Raw genomic sequence first — 27,872 nt, forward strand, 5'->3', positions numbered from 1 at the left:
CAGCACTGAACCACACTAATGACAGGTGCTGCAAGGCCCGTCCGCCCCGAGAGGGAAGGGAGAGGGCTCCCGGGCCTGCTCACACCCACAGTTCCCAGGTCCGATTCCCCAGTCTCCAGCTGTGCCTGCCTCCAGCTGTCTCCTCAACTTCGTCACCACCACCCCAACTCCAGGAGACAACCACCGACCCACATTCTAACTCACGGTGACAACGCACACAGGGCGTCTGTCCTCAGGATTCCAGCCATGGCCTGCTGAGCACAGCTTGCACGAGGTCCGAGGCGAGCACTGGTGGCTCACGCCTGTCATCCCAGCTCCTCAGGAGGCTGAGATCTGAGGATCATGGTTCAAAGCCAGCCCGGGCAGGAAAGTCCATGAGACTCTCATCTCCAATGAACCACCAGATGCTGTTAGTGGTGCTGTGGCTCAAGCTAGTCTTAAGCACAAAGGCTCAGAGACAGCGCCCTGGCCCTGAGTTCAAGCCCCAGGACTGGCATGAGCATGTGCCCATGCACGGAGCACACGCGCGCGCGCGCACACACACACACACACACATACACACACACGGTTAAGGTCCCACCTGGGATTTGATCTGAGCCCTACCACCTTCTGTCATTCCAAATCCAGCCCTTGGTCCACTGAAGCCCATGTTCTCTCTTGAACACTAAGGAGGGAGACTGAGGCGCTGGTCCCGCCAGTCCAAATCACCCCATTTGACCTGTGCACTTTCCTAGGCCAAAGACTTCCTTCCATTTGTCTTTTTTTATTTTTGCTCAAGGCTAGCGCTCTACCACTTGAGCCACAGCCCCACTTCCAGCTTTTTTTTCCAATTGGAGATAAAGAGTCTCACAATCTTTCTTGCCCAGGCCGGTTGTGAACCATCATCCTCAAATCTCAGCCTCTTGAGTAGCTGCGATGACAGGCGTGAGCCGCCAGCACTGACCTCTCCTCATTTCCTTCCCTGTGAAACACAACCCTTATGGGAAATTTCCTCTTTGCAACGCCTGTCCCTGGTGCTTTCTGGCTGCCTTTGTTGGCCTCCTCCTCTCTCAACCTTGCCTTGGAGTCCTCCAGGGCTCACTATGAGACTTTCTTCTCTCCCAGGCCCATATCGTGCAGTATTGAATGCTGACACTATGCAAACAGCCATCACGGTTTGCGTTCCAAGAAGCTGAAAGAGGTCAGGGGTCACGGGGAAGGAAGTGTATTTGCAAGGTGATCTCAGCAAACACCACTAGGGAAGTGGAGAAAAGAAAGGGAAAGAACCAGGTATGGTGACCCATGCCTGTAATCTCAGCACTTGGGAGGCTGAGGTAAAAGGCTCATGAGTTCCAGGAGAGTCTGGGAGACCTAGAAACTCCCTGCCTCCAGGGGAAAGGAAGGAAAGGAGGAAGAAAAGAAGGGAGGGAGGAGAAAGAACAAAAGAGAGAAAGAAAAGGAAGGAGGGGGAAAGTTGTGCACTGATGGCTCACGCATTAAATCCCAGCTACTCAGGAGGCTGAGATCTGAGGATCCAAGTTCAGGGCCAGCTTCTCAGTTCCAATTAACTAGCAACTGGCAGAGCACCAGGCTGGAGTAAAAAAGCCAAGCAACAAGCTGGGCACAGGTGGCTCATGTAGGTCATCCTAACTACTCAGGAGGAGGCTGAGATCTGAGGATCACAGTTCAAAGCCAGCTCAGGCAGAAAAGTCCATGAGACTCCTTTCTCCAATGAACTAGCAGAAAACTGGAAGCAGCACTGTGGCTCAGATGGTAGAGCACTCACCTTGAGCTAAAGAGCTGAGGGACAGCATCCAGGCCCAGAGTTCAAGCCCCATGTTTAACAACAAAAAAAAAAAAAAAAAAAAAAAAAAAGCCAAGCAACAATGTGAGCTCAAGCCCCAGTCCCTGCAATTAAAAAAAAAAGTCACCAGACATTGGTGGCTCACACCTGTCATCCCAGCTACTCAGGAGGCTGAGATCTGAAGCCAGCTGGGGCAGGAAAATCCCTGAAACTCTTATCTCCATTTAGCTACCTAAAAACTGGAAGTGGGGCTACAATTCAAAGTGGTAGAGCACTAACCTTGAGCAAAAAAGCTCAGGGACAGCACCCAGGCCCTGAATTCAAGCCACACAACCAACCCAAAGAGAGAGTCATTATTTGTTCCTCTATTCTGTTAAGTTCTTCACCACGGATGTGTTTTGGGCTTTATCAAATAATTTTTTTCACTACTTATCACAATGCCTGTATGTTCCTTTGTCCATTATCAACATAAAGTTCTGCTCACTTATTTACAAAGGCAAACCATCAAATTACATCAGATATCTCAGCAGAAACCCTAAAATCCAGGACATACATAATATATATATATAATGTTTAATCAGGCTGGGTGCCTGTAATCCCAGCTATTCAGGAGGTTGAGATCTGAGGATCATGGTTCAAAGCCAGCCCAAAAAGGAAAGTCCGTGAGACGCTTATCTCCAACAAACCACCAGAAAACTGGAAATGGTTATGTGGATCAGGTGGTAGAGCACTCACCTTGAGCTGAAGAGCTGAGGGCAGTGTTCAGGCCCAGAGTTTAAACCCCATGACTGACAAAAAAAATTATTATATTTAATCATATATATAATTATAATTATATATGGGGGTTATGAGGCTTGGGCATTGTTTGTGGGCTTCTTTTGTTTGGGTTTAGTGCTCTATCCCTGATCCACAGCTCCACTTCTGGCCTTTTTGGTAAAGTGGAGATGAGTTTCATGGACTCTCCTGCTCAGCCTGGCTTAGAACCATGATCCTCAGATCTCAGCCTTCTGAATAGCTAGGATTACAGGTGTGAACCGCCAGCACCCAGCCTTAAAATGATATGTTTTTAAGCCCTGAGAGTAAACAGCTGCCAACCAAAATTATTATACCCAGCAAAATTATCCTTTCAAGTTGGTGGAAAGATAAGGACTTTCCATGAAAAGCACAAAGTAAAGCTATTCAGGAAACTAGCGTTATAGACAATACTTAGAGGAATCTTACAGAGAAAAGAGTAAGGAAAGACAGTCACACACACAGGAGCTCCAAAAATGAAAAAAAAAAAAAAAAAAACTTAAAAGAAATAGAGGGAAATATAGGAGGAAAAAAGAAAACTTCTTTGGCTCAGGAATCTAGCAAACTCTCAAGATAAATAAGAGAAAACAGGACTGGAACTACCCAGGGGGGAAAATAGGACTTAGTAAAATACTTCTCAACAATTACCTTAAATGTAAATATACTTAACTCTGTAATTGAAAGACACAACCTGGCTAATTGGATTAAAAAATAAGATCTAGACAAACGAAGAAAGGAAGGGTAAATATAGCCGTTATGTCAGTGTGAGAATGGAAACAGGTAACTTGAGGCATGATGGGAAAGAATGATAGAGGGTGGATGACATTGATCAAGATGCATTATACTCATAAGCGGAAATGTTGAATTGAAACTCCTTTAGATAACTCATCTTTATTTAAAATAAATATTGAGAGGCTGAGAATGTGAATTAGTAGCAGAGTGCTTGCCTAGCATGCAAGAAGACCTGGGTTGGATTCCTCAGCACCACATACACAGAAAAGGCCGGAAGTGGTGTTGTGGTTCAAATGGTAGAGTGCTAACCTTGAGCAAAAGCTCAGGGACAGTGCCCAGGTCCTGAGTTCAAGCTCCAGAACTGGCAAAATAGGAAGGGAGGAAGGGAGGGAAGGAAGGAAGGAAGGAAGGAAGGAAATACTGAGCTGAGCATCGGTGGCTCACACTGTAATCCTGGCTGAGATCTGAGGATCCAGGTTCAAAGCCAGTCCTGGGCAGAAACATCTATAAGCCTCTCATCTCTGATAAACCAGCAAAATGTGGAAGTGGAGGTGACGCTGTGGCTCAAGCAGTGGAGCACCTGTCTTCAGGGCAGAGCCTCAGCCTGAGTTCAAACTCCAGGCCTAGCGCCCAAAAAGGGACTGTGATTGGCTCCTCTTCTGTCAGGTGACCGCTGCTCTGACCCAATCGAACTTCTCAAAGCCCCGCCCATCAAAGCCCATGAATCCAATTGGCTCCTGTTGTGGCACGTGACCACCCCTCTTCGCCAATCAACCTTCCCAAACCACAGGCACCCGATTGGCTCCTCTTGTGTCAGGTGACCACCCTGCGGACCAATCCCAGGGCCGCGCGCGGGTTTATCTCCGAGGTGGCGCGGGCTGAGCGCGGGCGACTGTTCCTTTATTAGGCGCAGGGCGCGGGCTGTACAGCGCCGGCCGGAGCCGGGCTAGCGGGGTGGGTGGGAGGCCATTCCACAGCAGCCCACGACGGGCACCCCAGGAAGCCTGGGTCGCAGACAAGAAGTGAACCGACCCGATCCCCGCCCGGTGCCAGGAGGGGGTGGCCCGCCACGGGCGCCACGGGGCGGGCCACAGGACCGGTTTCATCTGGAATCAGGGAGGGAGGGAGGGGTGGGGAGGGGGCTCCCGCGTCTCCCCCCACCCAAGCCCCAGAGGGTGCGCCCGAGGGCGGGCTGGGCGCTTAGTCCATGCCAGGGCCGTGTATTCAGTACACAGAATCCAGCTGGGCCCAAATAGGTCCACAGACTCAGCCCCACGGGGCATGGGGGGGGGGGTGGGGGGAAGCGTCTCCATATATATATATAGTAAAAAATAATAATAATGTTTGTTTAAATGAATTTCGTTTCTATACAAAAAATGTAAAAAGAAGAGAGGAGGAAGAAGAAGAAAAGGAAAGAATAAAGAATAATAATTCACAGGTGTCAGAGTGAGAGAGAGAAAAGAGAAGGCTGGCAAGGGATACGGGAGGGAAGAGAAGGTCCCAGACTGGTTACAAGATTCAGAAGGTGGGTGTCAGCCCCCACATTATAAATAAAGGAAGACTATGAGTCTGGGCTGGTGCAAAAGGCTGGTGAAGAGAGAGAGAGGGAGAGGGAAGAGGGAGACAGAGAGAGAGAGAGAATGTCAGGATGGGATATCCTTCAGATCCAAGGTCCAAGGATTGAAGAACACTTCAGGGAGAGAGAGGGAGACAGACAGACAGACAGAGACAGAGATGCAGAGCGAGGTGACAGACAGGGGGGCGGGGGTGGGGTCGTCTCCAGATCCGAGATCTAAAGCAAGGAGCTCTTCCTTCAGGCCAGCACCTGCCTCTTGGGGGTGACTTCAGGCTGGGGTCCCAGCTGGGTCTGGGCCTGAGTCAGGGGGGCAGGGACAGACAGGGGGTGCGGCTGGGCAGGGGGGGCTGCGGTGGCGGGGCTGGGCGTGGACTCGGACCAGTCGGACAGGGAGGGGGGCGACGGGCTGGCCCAGTGCTCGGGAGACTCGGGGGACGGAGTCAGGTAAGGATGCTCATTGGGGACCCGGAGAAAGCGATCCTTGGCAGGGCTACTGCCGGTCCCCGCGGCCGGGTATTCCTCTCCGTGCCCGGGAGGGGCCAGGTAGGGAGGGGGCCGCTCTTGGGGCGAGACGGGGGTCCCCGGGTTGAGCAGCTGGGGTCCCGGAGCCAGGGGCAGCAGGAAGGAGGACCCCGGGGGTGCAGGTGGGGGCAGCCGGGCCCAGTCGAGGGGGACAGCCACGGGGTTCAACAGGCCCAGGCTGAGCACGCAGCTCCCGGGGGGCTGGCGCCCCAGAGCCGCCGCCCTGCCCGCACCCCCAAGCTGCGTCAAGGACACGGCGGTGGCCGCAGCCGCCCCGTAGGGAGCCTCCAGGGAGAAGCCTCCAGGGGAGGCAGGGGTCCCCCCGAAGGGCCGAGGGGAGTCCAGAGAGTCCACGGGGGACAGCGTGACCGAGCTGTCGGCCAGGGGGCCCGGGCAGGCCAGGCTCAGCTTCTTGCCCCGTCCGCGAGCGCCCTGAGGGCCCAGCCCGGCCTTCCCCAGAGGCCTGCGGCTCTTCTTGGCCCCCGACGGTGTGGCTTTCAGGCCGGGGAGGAAGGCCCCGGGGGGACAGAGCAGGGGTCCCAGGCCATGGGGCCCCGGGGGGCTGCGGGGCCCGCTGGGCTGGTCCAGGAGGCGCACGATGTCCTGGTGCAGTCGCTCGTGGGCCACGTCCCTGGGCAGCCTGTCCATGTGGTCTGTGATCTCCCGGTTGGCAAAATGATCCAGCAACAGCTTGACCACCTCATAGCTGCCCTCCCTGGCCGCCAGGAACAGCGGGGTCTCCTCCTGGGGACGGGGGAGGGGAGCACACCCACACATGTCAATGCCACCCTGGCCAAGGTCAGAGAGGTCACATCCCCGCTCTGCTGCAGGACCTGACGGACACGCTCTTTCCTTTAGAAAGATCCAACAGGGCCAGGTGCCAGTGGCTCTGGCCTGTCATCCTAGCTATTCAGGAGGCTGAGATCTGAGGATTGAGAATCAAAGCCAGCTCAGGCACAGAAGTCTGTGAATCTCTGATCTCCAATAAACCCACTTAGGAAACTGGAAGTGGCACTGTGGTTCAAGTGGTGGAGCGCTAGCCTTGAACTGAAGAGCTGAGGGACAGCGCCCAGGCCCAGAGTTCAGCCCCCCCCCAAAAAAAATGAAATGAAATGAAGATGGTGGAGGGGGCGTATCCTTACTTCCCTACTTTGGAGATAAGAACAGAGGTTCAGAGAAGTTAAACAGTTTCCCCAAGCTCACACAGCAGCTGCTACACACTTCTTCATCTGACCAATTCTTAGAGCCTCCTGGCCCCAAACCCCAGCCCTAAAAGCTGGGTGTGGGCAGAGTGAATGCCCCACTAGCTTTCCCCCACCCTGTTCTGTCACCTGTGCCCCCCCCCCCCCGCCATACCCGCACAGGAGGGGAGGGGCTGAGGGCTCACCTTGCCGTCCTGCATGTCCTTATTAGCGCCGTTCTTGAGCAGAGCCAAGGCGGCCTCCACGTTGTTCACAGCTGCAGCCCAGTGCAGGGCTGACTTCCCTGGAGAGAGGGGGGAAGAGTCAGGGTCCAGGCCAGAGCCCAGCTCACACCCCCAGCACCCCAGTATTGGGGGGGGGCAGTTAGTGTCTGCAAAACAGCTTGGGAGGCCGGCCAGCTGAGCACAGCTGAGCCCCTGTGCTTGGTGCGTGAATCAGTATTCCTATTCCCGCTTACTAACTTCACCGGGCACCCATGGTGCACGCCTGCTTTCCCAGCTCCTCAGGAGGCTGAGATCTGAGGATGGAGGGTCAAAGCCAGCCTGGGCAGGAAAGTCCATGACACTCTTATCTCCAATGAACCACCAGAAAACCGGAAGTGGCGCTGTGGCTCAAGGGGTAGAGCGTTTGCCATGAGCTGAAGAGCTGAGGGACAGCGCCCAGGTCCAAAGTGCAAGACCCACAACTGACAAAATAAATAAATAAAAATAATATATATATATAATGGTAGTAACAACAATAACCGAGTGTTAATGATTACTTATAAAATAAGGCTAGTTATACAATAATAAATAACTGACCAGTTATTGGTTTTTTGGTTTTTTGGGGGGGTTTTGTCAGTCATGGGGCTTGAACTCTGGGCCTGGGCGCTGTCCCTCAGCTCTTCAGCTCAAGGTGAGCACTCTACCAGTTGAGCTACAGCGCCACTTCCGGTTTTCTAGTGGTTTATTGGAGATAGGAGTCTCACGGTCTTTCCTGCCGGGGCTGGCTTTGAACCATGATTCTCAGATCTCAGCCTCCTGAGTAGCTAGGATTACAGGCGTGAGCCACCGGCGCCCGGCCTGACCAGTTATTGTTTTAATGAACTGATTAATTTTTTTTAAATGGCCAAAGACTGTGGTGTGTCTTGTGTGAAGCCAGGCTCTTGTAAAACCTTACAGATTACAGATTGGATCCAGTTGCAGATATTTATTACAGCTGCCCAGCAGGTGGCAGTAGAGTGGATTTCTTCCAGTAAAGCCTGCAGTCCGGGGACAGGGGTAGAAACCCACCGCCAACCAGGCCTTGAGCCTTGTCCCAAGCAGCTGGAAATGAGCTGTCAGAAGGAAGCCACTCTGTGTGTGTGTGTGTGTGTGTGTGTGTGTGTGTGTGTGTGTGTGTGTGTATGTGTGTGTGTGTGTGTGTGTGTGTGTGTGTGTGTGTGTGTGTGTGTGTGTGTGTGGCTGTCCCTCAGTGCTGTCCCTCAGCTTGTTCAATCAAGGCTAGCGCTCTACCCACTTGAGCCACAGCTCCACTTTTCCGTGGTCAATTGGAAGGAAGTCTCCCACAGGCTTCCCTGCCTAGGGCTGCCCTCAAATGAGGATCCTCAGGCCTCAGCCTCCTGAGGCTGGCATGGGTGCCCAGCTCTACTGTGGGTGTCCAGGAGACCCCTCCCGGCTCCCAGCCCCTACCCACGGCTTCCGGTCAGCCTACCCAGCTCGTCCACCGCGTTCACGTCGGCGTGGCAGGCGATCAGCTCCTCTACCATACCCTCCACTGCCAGGCGGGCTGCCAGGATCAGGCTGGTGGAGCCGTCCGCCATGCGGGCGTCCAGGTCTGTGGAGCGATTCCGGATGAGGATCTAGAGAGAAAGGGGAGGGGGGGCAACAGGGAAAGTCACACCAGAACAGAGGGATCAGCAGACCCCTGACACCTCCTGGGACTCTGACCGATTCATGAGCCACAGCTTCCCGTGACTTACAATGGGGTAGCGTACTGCTAATTCCATCTCAAGCTAAAAACACCCCAAATCAAAATGGATGGGGGGCCAGGGGAGATGGTCCTGGGGCTTGAACGCTGGGCCTGGGCGCTGTCCCTCAGCTCTTCAGCTCAAGGTGAGCACTCTACCACTTGAGCCACAGCGCCACTTCCGGTTTTCTGGTGGTTTATTGGAAATAAGAGTCTCACGGACGCCGGGCGCTGGTGGCTCACGCCTGTAATCCTAGCTACTCAGGAGGCTGAGATCTGAGGATCGCGGTTCAAAGCCAACCCGGGCAGGAGAGACTGTGAGACTCCTATCTCCAAAAACCACCAGAAAACCGGAAGTGGCGCTGTAGCTCAAGTGGTAGAGCGCTCGCCTTGAGCTGAAGAGCTGAGGGACAGCGCCCAGGCCCAGAGTTTGAGCCCCACGGCCGACCAAAAAAAAAAAAAAAAAGAGTCTCACGGACTTCCCTGCTCAGGCTGGCCTTGAACCATGATCCTCAGATCTCAGCCTCCTGAGTAGCTAGGATGGCAGGTGTGAGCCACCAGCACCTGGCCAAAAAAAATCCATTTTGGAAGCTGGGCGCCGGTGGCTCACGCCTGTCATCCTAACTCCTCATGAGACCGAGGTCTGAAGGTCACAGCTGAAAGCTAGCCCAGGCAAGAAAGTCTGCGAGATGCTTATCTCCAATGAGCCCCTAAAAAGCCAGAAACGGAGCTGTGGCTCAAGTGGTAGAGCACCAGCCTTAAGCAAAAAAAGCTCAGGGACAGCGCCCAGACGCAGAGTTCAAGCCCCAGGACCACACACACACACAAAAGAGAGAGCCTGGAGGGTTGTAGGTGGCTCACACCTGTAATCACCTAGCTGCTCAGGAGAGTGAGATCTGAGGATTGAAGTTCAAAGCCAGCCTGGACAGGAATGTCTGTGAGACTCTTATCTCCAATGAACCACTCAAAAAAAGCCAGAAGCCAGGTGCCGGTGGCTCACGCCTGTCATCCTAGCTACTCAGGAGGCTGAGATCTGAGGATCGCGGTTCAAAGCCAGCCTGGGCAGCAAAGTCCGTGAAACTCTTATCTCCAATAAACCACCAGAAACCCGGAAGTGGCTCTGTGGCTCAAGTGGTAGAGCGCTCCCTTGAACTGAAGAGCTGAGGGACAGCACCCAGGCCCGGAGTTCAAGCTCCATGACTGACAAAAAAAAAAAGAGGGATCTGAATCCGGGGTGTCTGATGTCCACCGTAGCCCCGTGTCCAGCAGCGATCCAGGCTCACCTGGAAGACGCCCTGCGCGTCGGCGGTCACAGCCGTGTGCAGCGGGGTGCGGCCCGAGTGGTCCTGGGCGTTGGTGTCCGCTCCGGCGTCCAGCAGCCGCTTGGCGGCGTCGGCCCGGGCGTAGCGTGCGGCCAGGTGCAGGGCGGTCTCGCCCGTGCGGTCAGTCCGAGCCCCAAGCTGGGCCCCTTGGCAGATGAGGTCTGAGAGGATGCTGGCGGAGGAGTCATCCACGTCCTCCTCCTCGGCTGGGATCTGCTCCAGGGCCCCTCCACAGAAGGAGGCCAGCATGAGGGGGGTGAAGCCGTCTGTGGGGACAGGAGGCCGTCACTGAGCCATTGCGGCTTCCCGGGGGCCCGAGGCCAGGGGCACGCCATTGAGGACCAATGGGCTGCCGGGCACCGGTGGCCTACGCCTGTCACCCCAGCTACTCGGGAGGCTGAGGTCTGAGGAGGATCGTGATTCAAGGCCAGCCCAGGCAGAAAAGTCTACGGGCTACTTATCACCAATGGGCCAAAAAGCCAGACATGAACTGTGGCTCACGTGGTAGAGCACCAGCCTCTGAGCGGGGAAAAGCTTGGGGACAGCACCACCTAGGCCCTGAGTTCAAGCTCCAGGACCAGAGCACGCACGTGCGTGTGCACACACACACGAGCAAATAGGACACACAGCAATACCAGGAGTGACTACACAGTGGAAGTGGAGCTGTGGCTCAAGTAATAGAATGATAGAGTGAAAAATAGAGTGAAAATAGAGTGAAAAATAGAGTGAAAAAGCTCAAAAACAGCACCAAGTCCTGAGTTCAAACCCCAGGAGAAAGAGGAGGAGGAGGAGGGAGAAGAGGAAGAGGCGGAGAGCGGAATTTCTAGTGTAGGTCCCCCGCCGGGGTCCCCGCGGGCTCTGGGCGCTGACCTGGGCCCCGCACGTTCACGTCCATGGCGTCGGCCTCCGCGTCACCCTGCGGCGGTGTCAGTGCCATGGCTGGGGCCACACGGATGTCGGCGGCCACCAGGTGGTGCTGCGTCCACTGGCGACAGTCCACGGGCTCCTCGGCCCCTGCGCCAGCCTCCTCCACCTGCAAGCACAGGGAGGGATGGACTCAACACCGCAGGCCGAGGGAGAAGGGGCTGCCAGGGGCAGGACACATACGCACACATGCACACGGGGCTGCCAGGGCCTGGCAGGGGCACCACAAACACGCGCGCGCACACACACACATACACACCCTTGAAGCCAAAAGAACCTCTTCCCTCCTTACACTACCCAGCCGCAGGTTCTTTGTTACAGCAGCAGCAGCAAATGAACTAGAATTGTCTGGGCAGGGGGGTGGGTCCCCACTGGGAAGACCCAGGAAGGACTGGCCAGAGGAACGTGCACCCAAGCCACCAAGCCCAGCGGGCTCGCCCAGCCCATCTCCTCGCCTCCTCCCCGGCCACAGAACCACCTGAGAACACACGGGGTCACAAAGCCCCCTCTATGGTCCCCTGGAGCTTGGGAGGCAAGGAGAGCCAAGCTCCTCGGGCGGGAGAGGGGGGAAGGAGGGGGTGTCCCAGTACCCTGAAAGGAAAAGAGCCGAGGAGGGGAGGGGAAGGAGGTGAGGGAGGGAGGGAGGGGAGGGAGGGGAGGGGAGGGGAGGGAAGGGGAGGGGAGGGCTGCGCGGCACCTTCAGTCGCTTGGCCTCCGGGCACTCTGTGTCCATCCAGTCTGTGGCCACCTCCCCCATCAGACTCTCGCCCTTGCCCATGTTCCTAGGGGCACAGGAAGAAAAGGGGGTGACAAAGGGCACTGGGGGGTATCCCCCCTTCGGAGAGGACTTGGGGTGGAGTCAGAGCAGAGGTCACAGAGGCAAGTCAGGGGGCTACAGTGGAAATGGGGGGGGATCTTCAGTCAACAGGTGGCTCACGCCTGTTATCCTAGCATTCAAGGGGCTGAGATTTGAGGATTAGGGTTCAAAGACAGCCCAGGCAGTGAAGACTCTTATCTCCAACTACCCACTCAAAAACTGGAAGTGGAGCTGTGGCTCAAAGTGACAAGAACCCTAGCCTTCAGCACAAAGAGCTCTGGGACAGCGCCCAGGCCCTGAGTTCAAATCCCACCAATAAGAAAACAACATGACTTTCAGCAGGGTGGGAAAGCTGACATGTCTCTCAATTCTGGTGAAAGACATGAACAAGTTGTCTGGCTCAAGCCGGTTTCCCAGCTACTCAGGAGGCTGAGATCTAAGGGTCGCAGTTCAAAGCCAGCCTCTGAAACTCTTATCTCCAATGAACCACTCAAAAACCGGAAGTGGAGCTCTGGCTCAAATGGTAGAGCGCCAGTCCTGAGTGAAAAAGCTCAGGGCCCAAGCCCGGAGTTCCAGTTCCAGGACTGGCATAAACAAATAAATATAACCATAAGTAAATCTAAGACCCGAATCCTGATTCGAGTGGGAAGTTCCTCAGAGGTGAGAGGTCCAAGGTAAGACTGGGTTAGAGGCAGAGGGGGTGGTGGAGGTCACGGAGGGTCATGGGTCACGGGTGAGGATGAAGTATGGAAATGGGGACCCAGGGAATAGTCAGAAGCCAGAAAGTGGGGATGCCCCCCAGCGAGCACAGGGTCTGGGCAGGAGGCTGGACTCTGGGGTCCAGGATGGTCTGAAGTGAAGGTCAAGTTAAGGTCAAAGGCCAACCCCAGTGAAGGCCAGGGTGGGTCAAAGGTCCTCACTTCATGCCCAGCGCATCTTGTCCCACGGGCTCCCGCCGGCCCTTGTGGCCGGCTGCCACGTCCTTGTGCAGCGCGAATCCCTCGGGGAACCACAGGGTGCTGTGCTCTCGCTTGCGCCGGGCCACCATGACGCCCAGGACGAAGATGATGAGCAGGAAGACGGCGCTGGCCGCCAGCAGGGGCATGGTGGGCACGCCCTGCGCGGGCGGCTCCAGCGGCTCCCCTGTGGGCGGGCGGGCGGGGCTTCAGCCGGGGGCGGGGCCTCCACGGGGGCGGGGCCTTGGGGCGGGCCTCTGGAATGGGGCAGGGCTTCCATGGTGGGGCGGGGCCTCGGCCATGGGCAGGGTTTCCGCTGTGGGTGGGGCTCCCGCCATGGGGCGGAGCTTCCACAGTGGGGCGGGGCCTCGGCCATGGGCAGGGATTTCTCTGTGGGGCGGGGCTTCCACGGTGAAGCAAGTCTCAACCATGGGCGGGGTTTCCTCTGTGGGTGGGGCTTCCACTAGGGGGCGGAGCTTCCATCGTGGGTGGGGCCTCAGCAGCAGGTGGAGCTTCAGATGCAAGTGGGACTTACGGGGGTGGGGAGGGTATCCTGGGCTGCTGGGCGCGGCTTTGGCTATGGGGCGTGGCTTCCTCGGTGGGTGGGGTCCCGACAATGGGGTGTCGCCTTAACCATGGGGTGTGGCCTGGACTGAGTGGCCTGCGCAGCCCCGAGGCAGCGGAGGCGGGGCCTCACCTCGCACATCCCGCAGCGGGTAGGGGAAGTCGAGGCGCTCCACGGCTGACAAGGCCCCCAGGTAGTCGGCGGCACTCTGGGCATCGGGGAAGCAGTGGTCGTTCTCGGGAGACTGCAGGCAGAGCCGGTTGTCAATCTCCAGCATCACGACGGAGCTGCGGGAACAGAAGGGGAGGACCCCAGGGCTCCGCGGGGGCCCAGCCTCACGCGCCCCAGGTCCCCACCGCCGGGTCCCTCCGCGGCCCGCCTGCTCCGGGCTGGCACCCGACCCACCCACCATGCCCCCCAGACGGGTCTCGCTGGGGCCACCCCAGTGGAGACCTGGGACGGTCCTTCACCGGGCTGAAACTCCCAATCCCGGCTGCCTTGCTCTGTGGGTGGGCCCTCTGGTTCCCCATTAAGATTTTTTTGTATTAGCACACATTGGTGGTCCAAGGAGAGAGGGATTCCATACGACATTTCCATGCGTACAGTTTCCATACAATGCACACCCCTCCGTCCCTCTCCCCTACCCTCCTCCTCCTCCGCCGCCCCCCTTCTAACACAACTAACAGGTTTCATCTTTCTGCTTTCAGACATGCATACAAAGTACTTTGATCCTATTTCCCCCCACAGTCTGTTTTTACTCTCACGTCATTCATTGTTAATTGTACCCATGTGCTTTTGTTTTCTTGCTGGGGACGGGAACCCACCCTCCGTCATCATCACTGTGGCTTGAAGCAAACCATCCTCCCGGCCTTCCATTCCTGGATGCTGCCAGCCAGAGCCTGTGCCCCAGCCCACATCCCACCCCTCCCCGCTTGCTGTGTCAGGGCTCCGTCCTCCTCAGGCCTCTGCTGCATCTTTCACAAATACCATCCCCCACTGCCTTCCAACGCATCTACCCACCCACCAGACAGACAGTTCTTTTATTTGTTTCTTTGGTGCCCATACTGGGGCTTGAACCTAGGTTCTTGTCCTCTTACAGGGTTTTCTCACCCAAGCCTAGCGCTCTACCACTGGAGCCACATGAGAGTTGTGGCAATACTTGGCTTAGACTTACTTTCCTGCCAGGGCTGGCTTTGAACCATACAATCTTCAGCTCTCAGCCTCCTGAGTAGCTAGGGTCACAGTCATAGGCCACAGGCACCCAGACTCATTAAACAACAACAAAAACCCTGCCCTTAAGTGCCCTTACCCACTCTGCTAAATTGTCCCCCTCCCCAAAAGCAGACAGGTTCGATTTGGGGTGCCCCTCCACACCCACCCACCCACCCAAGAGATACTTGTTTCTCTCTGGAGGCATTTTTCATAGTCACCACGAGGGGGCGGTGCCACCAGCTTCTAATGGGTAATGCTGCTAAGCTGCCCGTGTTCAGGGAGACAAAAGTTTTGTCTCACAGCAATAAATGGTCTCTTTCCCAAAAGCTGATGGGTTGAGAAGCCTGTAGGAGATGCATTGCCAAAGGCAGTTCTCCGAGATGTTAAGAAAAAAAATGGAATAAGATCCAAGTCGGGGTGCCCATGGTCCACACCTGTCAGCCTGGCCACTCTGGAGAATGAGATCTGAGGATTGCAGTTCAAGGCAGCCCGGGCAGGAAAGTGAGACTCAGTATTTTATTTATTTGCCAGTCCTTCTGGAGCTTGAACTGAGGGCCTGGGCACTGTCCCTGTGCTTCTTTTGCTCAAGGCTAGCGCTCTACCACTTTAGCCACAGCGCCACTTCTGGCTTTTTCTGTGTATGTCGTACTGAGGAATCGAACCTAGGTCTTTACGTATAGTAGGCAAGCATGATGAGACTCTTATCTCGAAATAACCACCAAAGCTGAAATGGAGCTGTGGCTCAAAGTGGTGGAGCACTAACTTTGAGGGGAAAAGCTAAAGGGCAATGCCCAGGCCCCAAGTTCAAGCCCTAGGACCAACACACACACACTATCATCTATCTATCTGTCTGTCTATCCATCTATCTATATCACAAGATCGAAGTCACAGGTGCCTGGGCCTGACCTCCTCACCCAGAGCCTCCTTCAGGAAGGTCCTGGTGGAGTCACTCACCCGATCACCTCGGGGACCAGCTCCCGCCGGGCTCGGGGTTCGAAGCCAGGGCCGGGCCGGTGGTAAGGGAACACCATGGCCTGGCCGCGGGCGTCCAGGCGGAAGCGCAGCGAGGTCCTCAGGATGGCGCTGAGCCGCTGCAGGAAATCGGCGCCGGAGCGCAGCAGCTCTTCGGGGGGCAGCAGGACGGTGAGCACCAGCACCCCGCGGGCCAGCAGGGCGGGGACCTCACTGGCGCAGTCCAGCCCGTCCCAGCCGCACTCCTCCGTGTTGCAGCCCTGGTCGCAGCGGCCGTCCGCGAAGTGGTCCGCACAGTATTTTTCATACACGGGGCTGGGGGGGAGGGGGACAGAGAGAGCAGCGTCAGGGGGCCTCTGATCACCCCCAAATGCGCATAGACCACACAGTGCCTGCACAGGGGCGGGGGGGGGCGAGGTCGGGCCGGGCTGGGGCGGGGCGGGGCCGGGGCGAGGCCGGGGCGGGGCCGGGTGGGGTGGGGCGTGGCCGGGCCGGGGCGGGGCGGGGCCGGGTGGGGTGGGGCGTGGCCGGGGCGGGGCGGGGCCGGGGCGGGGCCGGGGGCGGGGCCGGGGCGGGGCGGGCGGGGCCGGGGCGGGGCTCACTTGCAGGCGCGCTCGCGGCCGGCCCCGCGGCAGTCGAAGTTGTCGTAGAGGCAGGCGGGCGAGCTGCAGGCCGGGTCGCAGCGGCTGTTGTTGAAGAGGCGCCAGCACTGCAGCGCCTCGCACTGCCGCCAGGGGTCGCCCACGCTCAGCGAGCAGTCGCCGCCGTCCCAGCCGCAGCCCGGGCTGTTGCACTCGCGGTCGCAGCGCCCGTCCCCGCGCTTGGCCTGGCAGGCGGCCCGCGGGCACCGCGGCTCCTCGGGCGCCTCCGGCGACGCCGCCGCCGCCACCACCACCGCCGTCGGCGTCTCGCAACGCGGCCCCGCCCAGCCCGGGGCGCACGCGCAGCGGAAGAAGGGGGCCGTGTGCGCGGGGCGGCACGAGCCCCCGTGCAGACACGGCGCGGCGCCCGAGCAGGTGGCGTTGGCGGCTCCCGGGGGTGAGGCCGCCGCCCGGGAGCCCCGGCAGGAGGACCCCGGCAGCCCCGGGGGACAGGCGCAGCGCGGCCCGCGCGCGGTCAGCTGGCACGGGACGCCCGTCGGACACTGCAGCTCCCGGCAGGAGCGCGCCACCCGCTCGCATCGCGGACCCCAGAACGGCTGAGGGGGGCGGGGTGCCCGGAAGAGAGGGAAAGTGGGGGGAGCGGGAGGGAAGGAAGGGAGAGACGGGAGGGTGGAGAAGAGCGGGGTCAGGAGACCTCCAACCTCTCCTGTCCCTCCAGAGGCTCTACTTTGCCAACAAGCCACGCCTCCCCGAGACCACGCCTCTCTGATAAACCACGCCCCATCGTCAGACCACGCCCCCAGCTGACCAGCCAACCGGATCACGCCTCATCAGACCACGCCTCCCAGCAGAGCATTTTCGCGTCAAGCCACGCCCCCTCAGCCGGGCCACGCCTCCATCTGGGCCACGCCCCTCGGAACACACCCTCCGAGCGCAACCCTACTCTGCAAACCCCCTCCCTGTTCACTTCTCCCCTAAAGCCACACCCTTCCCTGAGGCCACGTCCCAGTGCCCCAGGGGTCTCCACCCAGGCCACTCACACCTACCTGGACACAGTGGCAGGTGAAGGTCAGCCCACCGCCAGGGGCTGGGCTGGCTCGACACTGGCCTCCATGCTGGCAGGGCTGGGCCTCACAGGGGGAGAGGACAGTCTGACAGCGAGGACCTGGACCAGCAAGGACAGGTGGGAGGGTCAGCCATGACGGAAGAAGGACAAGCAGCCATCCCAAGACGGCCCCGCCCCCCACGCTCACCCGTGAAGCCCGGATGGCAGAGGCAGCGGAAGTGCCCTCCTGGGTCTTGCAGGCAATCCCGGGTGTGAGCCGCGTGGCAGACCCCCGGCCGACACTCATTGATGTCCGCCTCGCAGTGCAGACCCGTGTATCCCGGGGGGCAGTTACAGCGGAAGCCCCCCACCAGGTCCACACAGGTGCCATTGTGTAGACAGCGCGTGCCAGAATCCAGGGGTGCTCCCGGACCGCAGTCATCCTCATTAATCTCACAGAGCACCCCTGGGGAAGGGGAGCAGGGAGAGACCAGTCAGCCCGGGGAAGTGACTCAGCCCCCCCCCAATCCTGTCCCCTGGGCACTGCCTTGGCATACCCAGAGTCCCAGGGGGACAGGAGCAGAGGTATCGGGCCACGAGGTCGATGCAGGAGCCCCCATGCTGGCAGGGCCTAGAGGCACACTCATCCACGTTGGTCTCACAGCTGTCACCCATATAGCCAGCTGGACACTGGGTTGAGACAAGAGAGGGTCGCACGTAGCCCTGGGCAGCACGGACACACACACACACACACTCCCAGCACCAAAGGACACACACAGACATCAGCACACAGAGACAAGCTCTCCTTAGGACACACACGTACAGACACATCCAGGAAACATACCCACAAAGCCACCAACACACCCAGTGCCAAGGGGCACACTTGTACAAGCACAGAAGGAAAACAGTCACCTACACCTCCCCAGACACACACAATGAGACAGGCACCCCTGAGACTTTGCCACACGCATATATTCAGACCCTAGGAGACACTGGGCGCACACAGGGATATGTCTGGAAATGTGGGAGGGAATCCAGACACAGCTAGCTGGGCTTTGATGGCCCACACCTGTAACCCTAGCCACTTCGGAGGCTAACATCTGAGGCTCTCAACTCGAAGCCAGCCCCAGCAGATTCTTATTTCCAAATAGTCAGCAAAAAGCCAGCAAGCCAGGTAAGGCTTCTGCTTATAAGCTAAGAGAGAGCTCAAGGCCCAAAAAGCAAAATAAAAAATCCAGGCACATGGACTGCGGGTGTGGCCCCGTCGGGGTGTGGCTTGTGGGCATGGCTTCGTGCCCAGGGGCGTGGCTTCTTGGTTGAGCCCTTACACCTTGGGGCTGAGTACCGTTCCTAATACCTCACAGAACGTGTCCACACACAGCCACAAGACCGGCCAGCCCCGCTTTCTTCTCCCCAGGGCCCACCCTTACCTCGCACACATAGCCTCCCATGTAGGCCCGGCAGGTGCCTCCATTTTGGCAGGGCTGGGCCAAGCAGGGGTCCAGCTCTTGCTCGCAGTGGCTGCCCGTGCGACCCTCTGGACACACGCAGTAGTGGGCGCTGTCCTGGTCCACGCACTGCCCTCCCGCGGCACACAGCTGCTCCGGCCGCACCCCTGAGAAGAGCAAAGTGACCTCATTCACACACACACGCAGAGGAAGCCTTCCTTCCTCTTCTCAGAACGACACCCCTGCAGGATGCAGTTCCCAGGGTGCCACCCACATTCCACAGGCGGGCACACATCTCATCAGGGTGACATCTTCTCTATCATCAACCCACACCCAGCTCTTGGTGTTCATAGCAGCTCCCGTACACGCACCGCCACCCCCCCCCCAGCTACTTCACAGAGACAGACATCATGCTGGCTGTACAGTCACATGAGCTCAGCCCCACAGATCTCTTCACACCCATCATATTCTGGGGTACCCGTCACTCAGCTCACGCTAGCAGGAGACACCAGGCAACGAGCACCCTCCCTGAACCCCCCACCCCGCACACCCCCCACGCACCCATCTGGGCTGCGGCCTCCCTGCAAGGCAGACTTCGGATGTCACAGAGGTGGCCGCTCCATCCCGGGGGACACAGGCAGTAGGCCCCGGCCTGGACGCAGCGGCCTCCGTTCTGACAGGGCGCCTGGCCGCACCAGTCTATTGGAGTCTGCAAAGGAAGGCCCGAGGGTCAGTACTAAAGGAGACCCTGGAAACCACTAAGCCAGGCAGACCCTGCCCCCACGACACGCCTCCCCCAGAATGTGTGATCACACCTACCCAACACTAACCCTAAATGAGGGGGACAGGGCTCAGCCCCAGACTCCACCCCCAGACTCCGCCCCCAGGACCGTGGCCACACCCATCGGACACTGCCGCTCAGGAGGCAGGACAGGCCCCGCCCACAGACTCCTCCCCCAGGACGTTAACCACGCCCATTGGATGCTGCCTCTCAGGAGGCAGGACAGCCCCCCCAGGCCCCGCCTTCAGACTCCTCCCCACAGAACACTGGCCACGCCCCTCTGACATGGATACTATTTAGCAGGCAGGCAGGCCCCGCCCCAGACTCCTCCCTCTTATGCGAGCCACGCCCCACAGATGCTAATGCCACTCCATCGGCAGGACAGGCCCCGCCCCCGAGCCCTCCCCTTGGCCACCGGCCACGCCCACCTGGCACTGGCTGCCGGTGAAGCCCTCCCGGCAGGTGCAGTGAAAGCCGGGGTGGCTGGCTCTGCAGAGGCCGCGGTGCAGACAGGGCCGTGAGAGACAGGGGTCGGCCTCGAACTGGCAGTGGGCGCCCGTGTAGCCAGGGCGGCACAGGCAGCTGAACGAGTTCACGCCGTCCACACAGGTCCCTCCGTTGAAGCAGGAGCTGAGAGAGGACGGTCAGGTCAGGCTCCACCCCCTTGGAGGCCACGCCCTCCGGCCCCCATCCCAGCCTCTCACCCTTACCCACTACCAGAGACTGCAAGGCCCGGCCGAGGTCCCACCTCTGGCCTTTGACCTCAGTTTACCAAGTGCTTCAGCACTGCCCAGGTCTCCAGTCACCCCAACACAGACATCCACGCCTACCTCAGGCCACCCCTTTCCTCTCCCCTGGCCGCCCTCCCCCAGCCAGAGGCCCCGCCCACCTGGGGCTGCAGTCGGGCAGGTCCCTCTCGCAGTGGAAGCCTCCGAAGCCCGGTGGGCAGGTGCAGGCGAAGGAGGCCACGTGGTCCGTGCAGGTGCCCGGGCCGCAGGGGTTGCTCAGGCACTCATCCACGTCGCGGGCACAGCGCGAGCCGGCGAAGCCCGGAAGGCAAGAGCAGGAGAAGGAGCCCACGCCGTCCTGACAGGAGCCGCCATTGAGGCACGGGTCTGAGGGGAGAGGGAGAGGGCGTGGTCACTCACGTGGCCGGCCCGCCCTGACCAGCCACAGGGGGCGAAGCCAAGCTCAACGAAGGGGGGGTGTCCTTTGATCAGAGGGATTTTTATTTTTGGTGCCAGTACTGGGGCCTACGGCCTTTTCCTTCAGGGCGAGCACTCTACCCCTTGAGCCACAGCGCCACTTCCGGCTTTTCTCTTTTTGCTTATGTGGTGCTGAGGAATCGAACCCAGGGCCTCATGCAGGCAAGGCAAGCGCTCTACCACTGAGCCACCTTCCCAGCCATAATGTTGTGGCTTTTGGTGGTCCTTGCTTCCCTTATCAGGAAATTCCGCCTATGTGGAAGGGGTGGGGGGGCTCCCTTGAGCTGCCCAGTGAAGATAACCAAACCTCTGCGTGGATCCTCAGGTTCAGTATCAATGGCTGGAAAATACTGAAAAATGCAACTGGAGCTGGGCACAGGTGGCGCATGCCTATCATCCTAGCTTCTTAGGAGGCATGGGAAGACAAGTCCCAGAGATATTTGGTCCCTATTAGCCAGCACAAAGGTGGAAGCGGAGCTGTGGCTAAGGTGGTAGAGCACCAGCCTTGAGTGAAAAAGCCAAGTGAGAGCTTAAGCCCCTGAGGTCAAGCTCCAGTTGGAAGGAAAGAAAAAGGAAGGAAGGAAGGAAGGAAGGAAGGAAGGAAGGAGGGAGGGAGGGAGGGAAGAAAGAAGGAAGGAAGGAGGGAGGGAGGAAGGAAGGGAGGGAGGAAGGGAGGAAGAGAGGGAGGGAGGGAGAGAGGGAGGGAGGGAGAGAGGAAGGAAGGAAGAAGAAGGGAAGGGAAGGGATCTCAGTACTCAGGCCTTATATCTCACACTTCCTACAGTCCTAATTCACTGCCTAAATCAGCTCACAGGTGTCACCCAGAGCCCTGTGCTTCAAGTGTGGCTCAACCCCTTCAGATCTGACCTTGGGCTGGCCCCTTAACTGCCCTGGGCCTCAGTTTCCATAGGAGGAAAAGGAGGGAAGGCAAAGAATTTCAAAGAGAAAGGAAAGCTCATGCAGTAGGCGCCCCGATGGGCCTGACAGGTGTGTGCTCCCACACTACGCTCCCCAGACTGACTCACTGGGGTCACAGTCATCGATGTCCTGGTCACAGGAAGGACCCGTGTAGCCCCCAAGGCAAGTACAGCTGAAACTGCCCGCCAGATTGGTACAGATGCCCCGGGGTCCGCAGGGCGCGGGGCCGGCACACTCATCCACGTCTTGCTGGCATCGGACACCTGAGGGTAGATAGCAAGATAGCATGAGGATGGGGGGGGGGGTGCTGGTGTTGGGAATCTGAGGCCTGAGGCTCAGAGAAGACCATTCCAGAATATCTCCCTCTGCCGGCTTTTCTTTCTTTGTGATTTAGTTTTTTTGTTTGTTTGTCAGTGGCGGGGCTTGAACTCTGTCCCTCAACAATTCAGCTCAAGGCGAGCACTCTACCACTTGAGCCACAGCGCCACTTCCAGTTTTCTGAGTGGTTTATTGGAGATAAGAGTCTCACAGCCTTTCCTTCCCGGGCTGGCTTTGAATGGTGATCCTCAGATAGCCTCCTGATAGCTGGATGACAGGTGTGAGCCCCCAGCGCCCAGCTGTGATTTAGTTTTTGTGCTGGCTTTGCCTGGGACTTGAACTCAGGGCTTTGAGCACTATGTTTGGTTGATGCTCTACCACTTCCAGTTTTTTGCTGGTTAGTCGGAAATAAAAGTCTCATGAAGCCGCACACTGGTGGCTCATGCCGGTCATCCTGAGGATGGAGGTTCAAAGCCAGCCCGGGTTGGAAAGTCCTTGAGACTCTTCTATAAACTTCCAAAATAAGTCCTAAATAGAGCTGTGGCACCATTGTGTGCCTAGAATCTGTAATCCCAGCACTTGGGAAGCTGAGGCAGGAAGGTCTCCAAGGCCAGCCCGGACCACAGAGCAAAAGGAAGATGAAAAGCAGCGAGAGGAGAGGAGGAGGAGGAGGAACTGGCACACCTTGCCAGCCTGAGGGGCAGGAGCACACAATCAGCTGGCCAGGACCCATCTCACAGCGGCCCCCATGCTCACAGGGGTTCGGGGTGCACGGGGACAGCACCTCACACTGACGGCCTGTGGGAGAGAACACAGACCGAGTGAGACAGTCTGGGAGGATTCCTTATTCCCATGTCCCCCACTTCCTTCCTTCCTACCTTCCTTCCTCTCTCCCTCCCTCCCTCTCTTCCTCCCTTCCTTCCTTCTTCCCTCCCTCCCTTCCTCCCTTCCTCCCATCCTCCCTCCCTCCCTCCCTTCCTTCCTTCTTCCTTCCTCCCATCCTCCCTCCCTCCCTCCCTCCCTCCCTTCCTTCCTTCCTTCCTTCCTTCCTTCCTTCTTCCTTCCTCTCTTCCTCCCTACGTCCTTCCCTGGGGAACTCCTTAGGGGACAAAGGGAAATGAAGAGAGAGAGAGAGAGCATGCACTGGTCACCAGTGGCTCACGCCTGTCATCCTAGCTACTCAGGAGGCTGAGATCTGAAGACTGAAGTTCAAAGCCAGCCTGGACAGGAAAGTCTGTGAGATTCTTATGAACTACCAAAAACTGGAAGTGAGGCTGTGGCTCAAGTAGTAGAGTGCCAGCCTTGAGTTTTAAAAAATAAAGACTAACAAGCAAGAGTGAAGGTGCTTGAACTCTGGGCCTGGGCGCTGCCCCTCAGCTCTTCAGCTCAAGGTGAGCCACAGCACCACTTCCGGTCTTCTGGTGGTTCCTTGGAGATAAGTCTCATGGACTTTCCTGCCCAGGCTGGCTTTGAACTGTGATCCTCAGATCTCAGCCTCCTGAGTAGCTAGGATGACAGGCGTGAGCCATCTGTGCTCGGCTGAGGCCTCGAGTTTGAAGCCAGTACCAGCATGTCCACACACAAAAAGAAAAGGCGAATGCAGAAGAACGGGACAAGGATACTCACCCTGCACTCCGGGAGGGCAGGTGCACCGGAATCCGCGTCCTTCACTGGTGCACGTACCCCCAGCCCGGCAGGGCTGGGACTCACAGGCATCTGGAGCCAGGCTCTGGCCGCAGCGGGGGCCGGTCCAGCCAGCCTCGCACACACAGCGGAACCTGGAAGGGGAGCGGCGGTCAGAGGCTGCCAGCAGCCAGGGAACTGATCAGCAACAGGGTTGGGAGTTGGGGGCGGAGGCTCACCCATCAGGTACATCATGGCAGACGCCATGTTTGCAGGGCTCCTGGGCACAGTGGTGGCTGGGAGGGAGGCAAAGTGGGGGCAAGGAGCCAGGGGGACACAGGCAGTGGAAGCCGTTTTCTCCATCCACGCAGGAGCCTCCCTCGCCACACGGGTTGGATGTGCATTCGTTGATCTCCACGTTACAGAGGGGCCCTGGGAAACACGTGGTAGGCAACCTCATCCCGGGACAAGGATGGTCAAGCCAAATAGGAGTGGGGGAACCGTGTTTGTAAAGATAGAGATGAGCCGGGCGCTGGTGGCTCACGCCTGTCGTCCTAGCCACTCAGGAGGCTCAGATCTGAGGATCGCGGTTCAAAGCCGGCCCCGGCAGGAAAGTCCGTGAAACTCTTATCTCCAATGAACCACTAGAAATCTGGAAGTGGTGCTGTGGCCCAAGCTGAAGAGCTGAGGGACAGCGCTCAGGCCCAGAGTTCAAGCCCCATGACCAACAACAACAACAACAACAAAAGAGATGTATCTAAGCACAGGTGTAAGCCCAGCTACTCAGAAGGCTGAGATCCAAGGATCAAAGTTTGAAGGCAGCCAGGGCAGGAAAGTCTGTGCGGCCCTCCCCCCTTTCCCCTTCCCCCCTCTTTTTTTTTTGTCAGTTGTGGGGTTTGAACTCAGGACCTGGGCGCTGTCCCTGAGCTTTTCTACTCAAGGTGAGCACTCTACCACCTGAGTCACAGCTCCACTTCCCGCTTTCTGGTGGTTCACTGAGATGGAGTCTCAGCGACTTTGCTGGCCCAGGCTGGCTTTGAACTGCAATCCTCTGATCTCAGCCTTCTGAATAGCTAGGATTACCACAGGCATAAGCCACCAGCACCCAGCCAATGACACTCACTCTTTTCTCCAATCACCTAGCAAAAAGCAGTACCTTGAGGTGTGGCTCAAGTGGTAGTGGGGAAAAAAAAGCTAAAGGAAAACAGCCCCTGAGTTCAACCCCCACTATGGCACAAAAATAAATAAACAAATACGTAAACAAACGAACAAATAAAAAATAAACCGGGGGAAACGCATGAGGAGGAACCCGGGGAGATGGCCCTCACCCCTCCATCCCGGACCCACCCGTGAAGCCCGGCCGGCAGACACAGTCGTAGCCGTTGATCCCATCCCGGCAGACCCCGAAGGTGCAGGGGTTACTGGCACAATCGTCGATGTTCACCTCGCAGTTCACACCTGCCGGAGGGGACCAAGGGGCCAGGCGTGGCCGCCACTGTGGTGCAGCCGGCATTTCCAAACCCCGTGTCCCCTTCCCTCCCTTCCAGGTGAAGCAGCCCCAGCCCAGGCCCGGCCTGGCCCCAACCCGGACCCCGACCCCGACCCCGACCCCGGACCCTGCCCCGGCCCTGACCCCGGCCCCGACCCCCGGCCCCGACCCCGACCCCGACCCCGACCCCGGACCCTGCCCCGGCCCTGACCCCGGCCCCGACCCCGGCCCCGACCCCGACCCCGACCCCTGCCCCGGCCCCGACCCCGGCCCTGACCCCGGCCCCGCCCCGCCTCACCTGTGGTGCCAGGAGGACAGCGGCAGAGGTATTTATCCACCAGGTCCAGGCATTTGCCCCCGTGGCGGCAGGGCTGGCTGCGGCACTCGTCCACCTGGCTCTCGCAGCGTGTGCCCGTGTAGCCGGGGGCACAGGCACACGAGAAGCTGGCGATGCCATCCCACGCAGCGCCCGTGGTGGCACGGGTCAGGGGAGCAGTCGTCCACATTGCGCTCACACAGGGTCCCCTCGAAGCCTGGGGGCGGGGCGGGGGAGGCTCAGGCTCCGCCCCCTTGCTAAGGTTCCCACCCACCACGGTGGCCTCCACCAATCCTGGCCTACGCACGCACAGGGACCCGTTATTGGGCGGGCTCTGTTCAAGGTCCCGCCCACACACTTGCAGCCTCCTCCTTCCCCTTCCATCTAGCTCCAAGCTCCACCCCTGGAACAGGCCACTCCCATTGATGGCCACGCCCACAGCCTTAAGGCCCACCCACTCCTGGAGAGGGAAGCTGACGGGAAAGCAGGCCCATGTGGCCATGTTCATGCGCCCTATGCCCTGCCAGACCTTTTGGCTCTGCCTTTAGTCTCAACCTCAGCCTGTTTCCATCTTGAGCTCCACCCTCCCCCACAGCAATTGTCATTGGCTCCGCCCCTTGGTCTCGCCTTGCAGAAACCCCACCTCCCCAGTTTCTCCCCAAGCCTATCATTGGCTCTCTCCGTTGCTAGGCCCGCCCCCAGATTCCTGCTAGGCTGTCATTGGCCCTTCCTCACCCTCGGCACAGCGACACTCGTAGCCATCGGGTTGGTCCACGCACTTGGCGCCATTCCGGCAGGGCGTGCTTGCACACTCATCCACGTCCAGCTGACACATAGACCCACTGAAACCTGGGGTGTGGAGTGGGAGAGCCGCTCGCAGGGCTGTCACCCCTCACAGAGCCCTGCCTGGTTGGGTGCACACCTTTAACGCCTCAGAACACGTGGTTTCTATTATAAGGTTTGGGTCCTGGAGCTTTTGACTGCACAGAACCAGCTCTGTGGGGTGAGTGTGTGTGTGTGTGTTTACACAAGCACGCGCCCATGCGCGTGTCCTGGTCCAAGAACTTGAACTCAGCATCTGGGCACTGCCCCTGAGCTTTTTTTGCTCAAGGCTAGTGCACTACCATTTGAGCCACACTTCTGGCTTTTCTGGTGGTTCATTGGAGAGAAGAATTCACTGGCTTCCCTACCCCAGGCCGACTTTGGACCACCCTGGTCCTCAGATCTCAGCCTCCTGAGTAGCGAGGATGATGGTGTGAGTCAAGCCTGTCTGTGTCAGCTCCCGTCCCAGGCTCCTCACCTGAGGGGCAGGTGCAGCTGAAGCCGTTGACTCGATCTTTGCAGACGCCCCCGTTGACACATGGGCTGCTCTGACACTCGTCGATGTCCACTTCACAATAGGTTCCTGTGAAGCCTGGGGAGAGGGGGAGGGAGGGAATTAGGGCTACCTGGGGGTACTCTGGCTCTCTCTGCACATAGATCTCATGAGCTTTTGGGGCCCTTCTGCAGATCAACCTCAGATTGAGGAGGTTTGCTTTTTTTTAATTTATTTTTATTTTTATTTTTATCGATGATGGGGCTTAAACTCTGGTCCTGGGCGCTGTCCCTCAGCTCTTCAGCTCAAGGCTAGCACTCTACCACTTGAGCCACAGCGCCACTTCCAGCTTTTTCTGCTTATGTGGTGTTGAGGAACCGAACCCAGGGCCTCATGCATGCAAGGCAAGTGCTCTACCACTGAGCCACCTTCCCAGCCCCTGGTTCGGTTGTATTTTGGTTTGGTTTGTTTTCTTTGGTTCAGAGTCTTGGGCACTGTCTCTGAGCTTTTTCCACTCAAGGCGAGTGCTCTACCACAGCGCCACTTCCGGTTTTCTAGTGGGTAGTTGGAAATAAGAGTCTCACGGATTTTCCTGCACAGGTGGCTTTGAACCACGAGCCTCAGATCTACTGCATGGTAATACCTTGACTGGACCAAGCACCATATGGGCTTTGCTTTCATCTCTAGTACTTCTTTGCAGTCCTCAAGCTACGCCCTACCAAATCCCAGGGCCCACTAAAGCCCAGTACACAACCCCAATTTAAGTGCAACCCTGTCTGCAGACTCCTATTATAGCCCCACTCTCCATCTTCCTAGGTCCATCCCCCTTTCCCTGCCCCAGAATGAGGCCTCAAGTCACTGCCAGATAATCTGAGCTTTTACAGATTCATTTCATTTGACGGTGCAAACCCTCCAGCCGGATGCTGTCCATTCGTTTTTGCACTCAAGGCTGGCGCTCCATCCCTTGAACCATAGCTCTACTTCCAACTATTTTTGGTGGTTAATTGGAAATAAGATTTTCTGGGACTTCGATGCCTGAGCCAGCTTTGAACAGTCATCCTCAAATCCCAGCATCCTGAGTAGCTGTGATCACAGCTGTGGGTCACTGGCGGCCCGCTGCAAAGACTGTGCTTTGACCCTGTCACCACCTCACCGAAGGTTCGAGTCTCTTCTTTTTGAGCGGGGAGGGGGTAATCCGTACTGAGTAGTCAATCCAAGCCTTCCTCCGAGGTAAATGCGCATGCTCAATCACTGAGCAAAATCCCACCCAATCAAGGGTCTCTATACTAAACCCCATCCCCTTGGCAATGAAGGCTACGGCCCAACCTCTGACCACGCCCATAACACGCCCCAGGCATGCAGTTGAACTGGCCCCTACGGCTGTTTAGGGCCCGCCCCAGCCTCTGGCCCCGCCCTAGCCACGCCCACAATGCACCAGCCACACAAATGCAGGTGATGCAATCCAGGTGCAGGTGAACTGGCCAATACAA

The 27,872-nt window shown here is 58.1% G+C and overlaps 1 protein-coding gene across 1 annotated transcript in view; it reads right to left on the bottom strand.

Moving 5' to 3' along the window:
* Nucleotides 1–3,456: 3,456 nt before the first annotated feature.
* Nucleotides 3,457–27,872, bottom strand: part of LOC138817764 (neurogenic locus notch homolog protein 3-like) — a 34,773-nt gene continuing 10,357 nt past the window's right edge. Inside the window, 26 exon segments of the mRNA XM_070008415.1 lie at nucleotides 3,457–6,149; nucleotides 6,793–6,890; nucleotides 8,300–8,447; nucleotides 9,838–10,142; nucleotides 10,747–10,909; nucleotides 11,498–11,582; nucleotides 12,538–12,760; nucleotides 13,271–13,425; nucleotides 15,305–15,637; nucleotides 15,925–16,520; nucleotides 16,971–17,089; nucleotides 17,178–17,435; nucleotides 17,527–17,659; nucleotides 18,400–18,584; nucleotides 18,979–19,126; nucleotides 19,627–19,828; nucleotides 20,088–20,313; nucleotides 21,429–21,584; nucleotides 22,324–22,437; nucleotides 23,266–23,417; nucleotides 23,502–23,694; nucleotides 24,610–24,720; nucleotides 25,050–25,209; nucleotides 25,211–25,284; nucleotides 25,803–25,916; nucleotides 26,368–26,481. Of these exon segments, the coding sequence (XP_069864516.1) occupies nucleotides 5,121–6,149; nucleotides 6,793–6,890; nucleotides 8,300–8,447; nucleotides 9,838–10,142; nucleotides 10,747–10,909; nucleotides 11,498–11,582; nucleotides 12,538–12,760; nucleotides 13,271–13,425; nucleotides 15,305–15,637; nucleotides 15,925–16,520; nucleotides 16,971–17,089; nucleotides 17,178–17,435; nucleotides 17,527–17,659; nucleotides 18,400–18,584; nucleotides 18,979–19,126; nucleotides 19,627–19,828; nucleotides 20,088–20,313; nucleotides 21,429–21,584; nucleotides 22,324–22,437; nucleotides 23,266–23,417; nucleotides 23,502–23,694; nucleotides 24,610–24,720; nucleotides 25,050–25,209; nucleotides 25,211–25,284; nucleotides 25,803–25,916; nucleotides 26,368–26,481 (5,594 nt within the window). The 3' untranslated portion in view covers nucleotides 3,457–5,120.

The sequence above is a fragment of the Dipodomys merriami genome, unplaced genomic scaffold, assembly GCF_024711535.1.
Source record: "Dipodomys merriami isolate MVZ:Mamm:240054 unplaced genomic scaffold, mDipMer1.0.p SCAF_70, whole genome shotgun sequence".
Lineage (NCBI taxonomy): Eukaryota > Metazoa > Chordata > Mammalia > Rodentia > Heteromyidae > Dipodomys > Dipodomys merriami.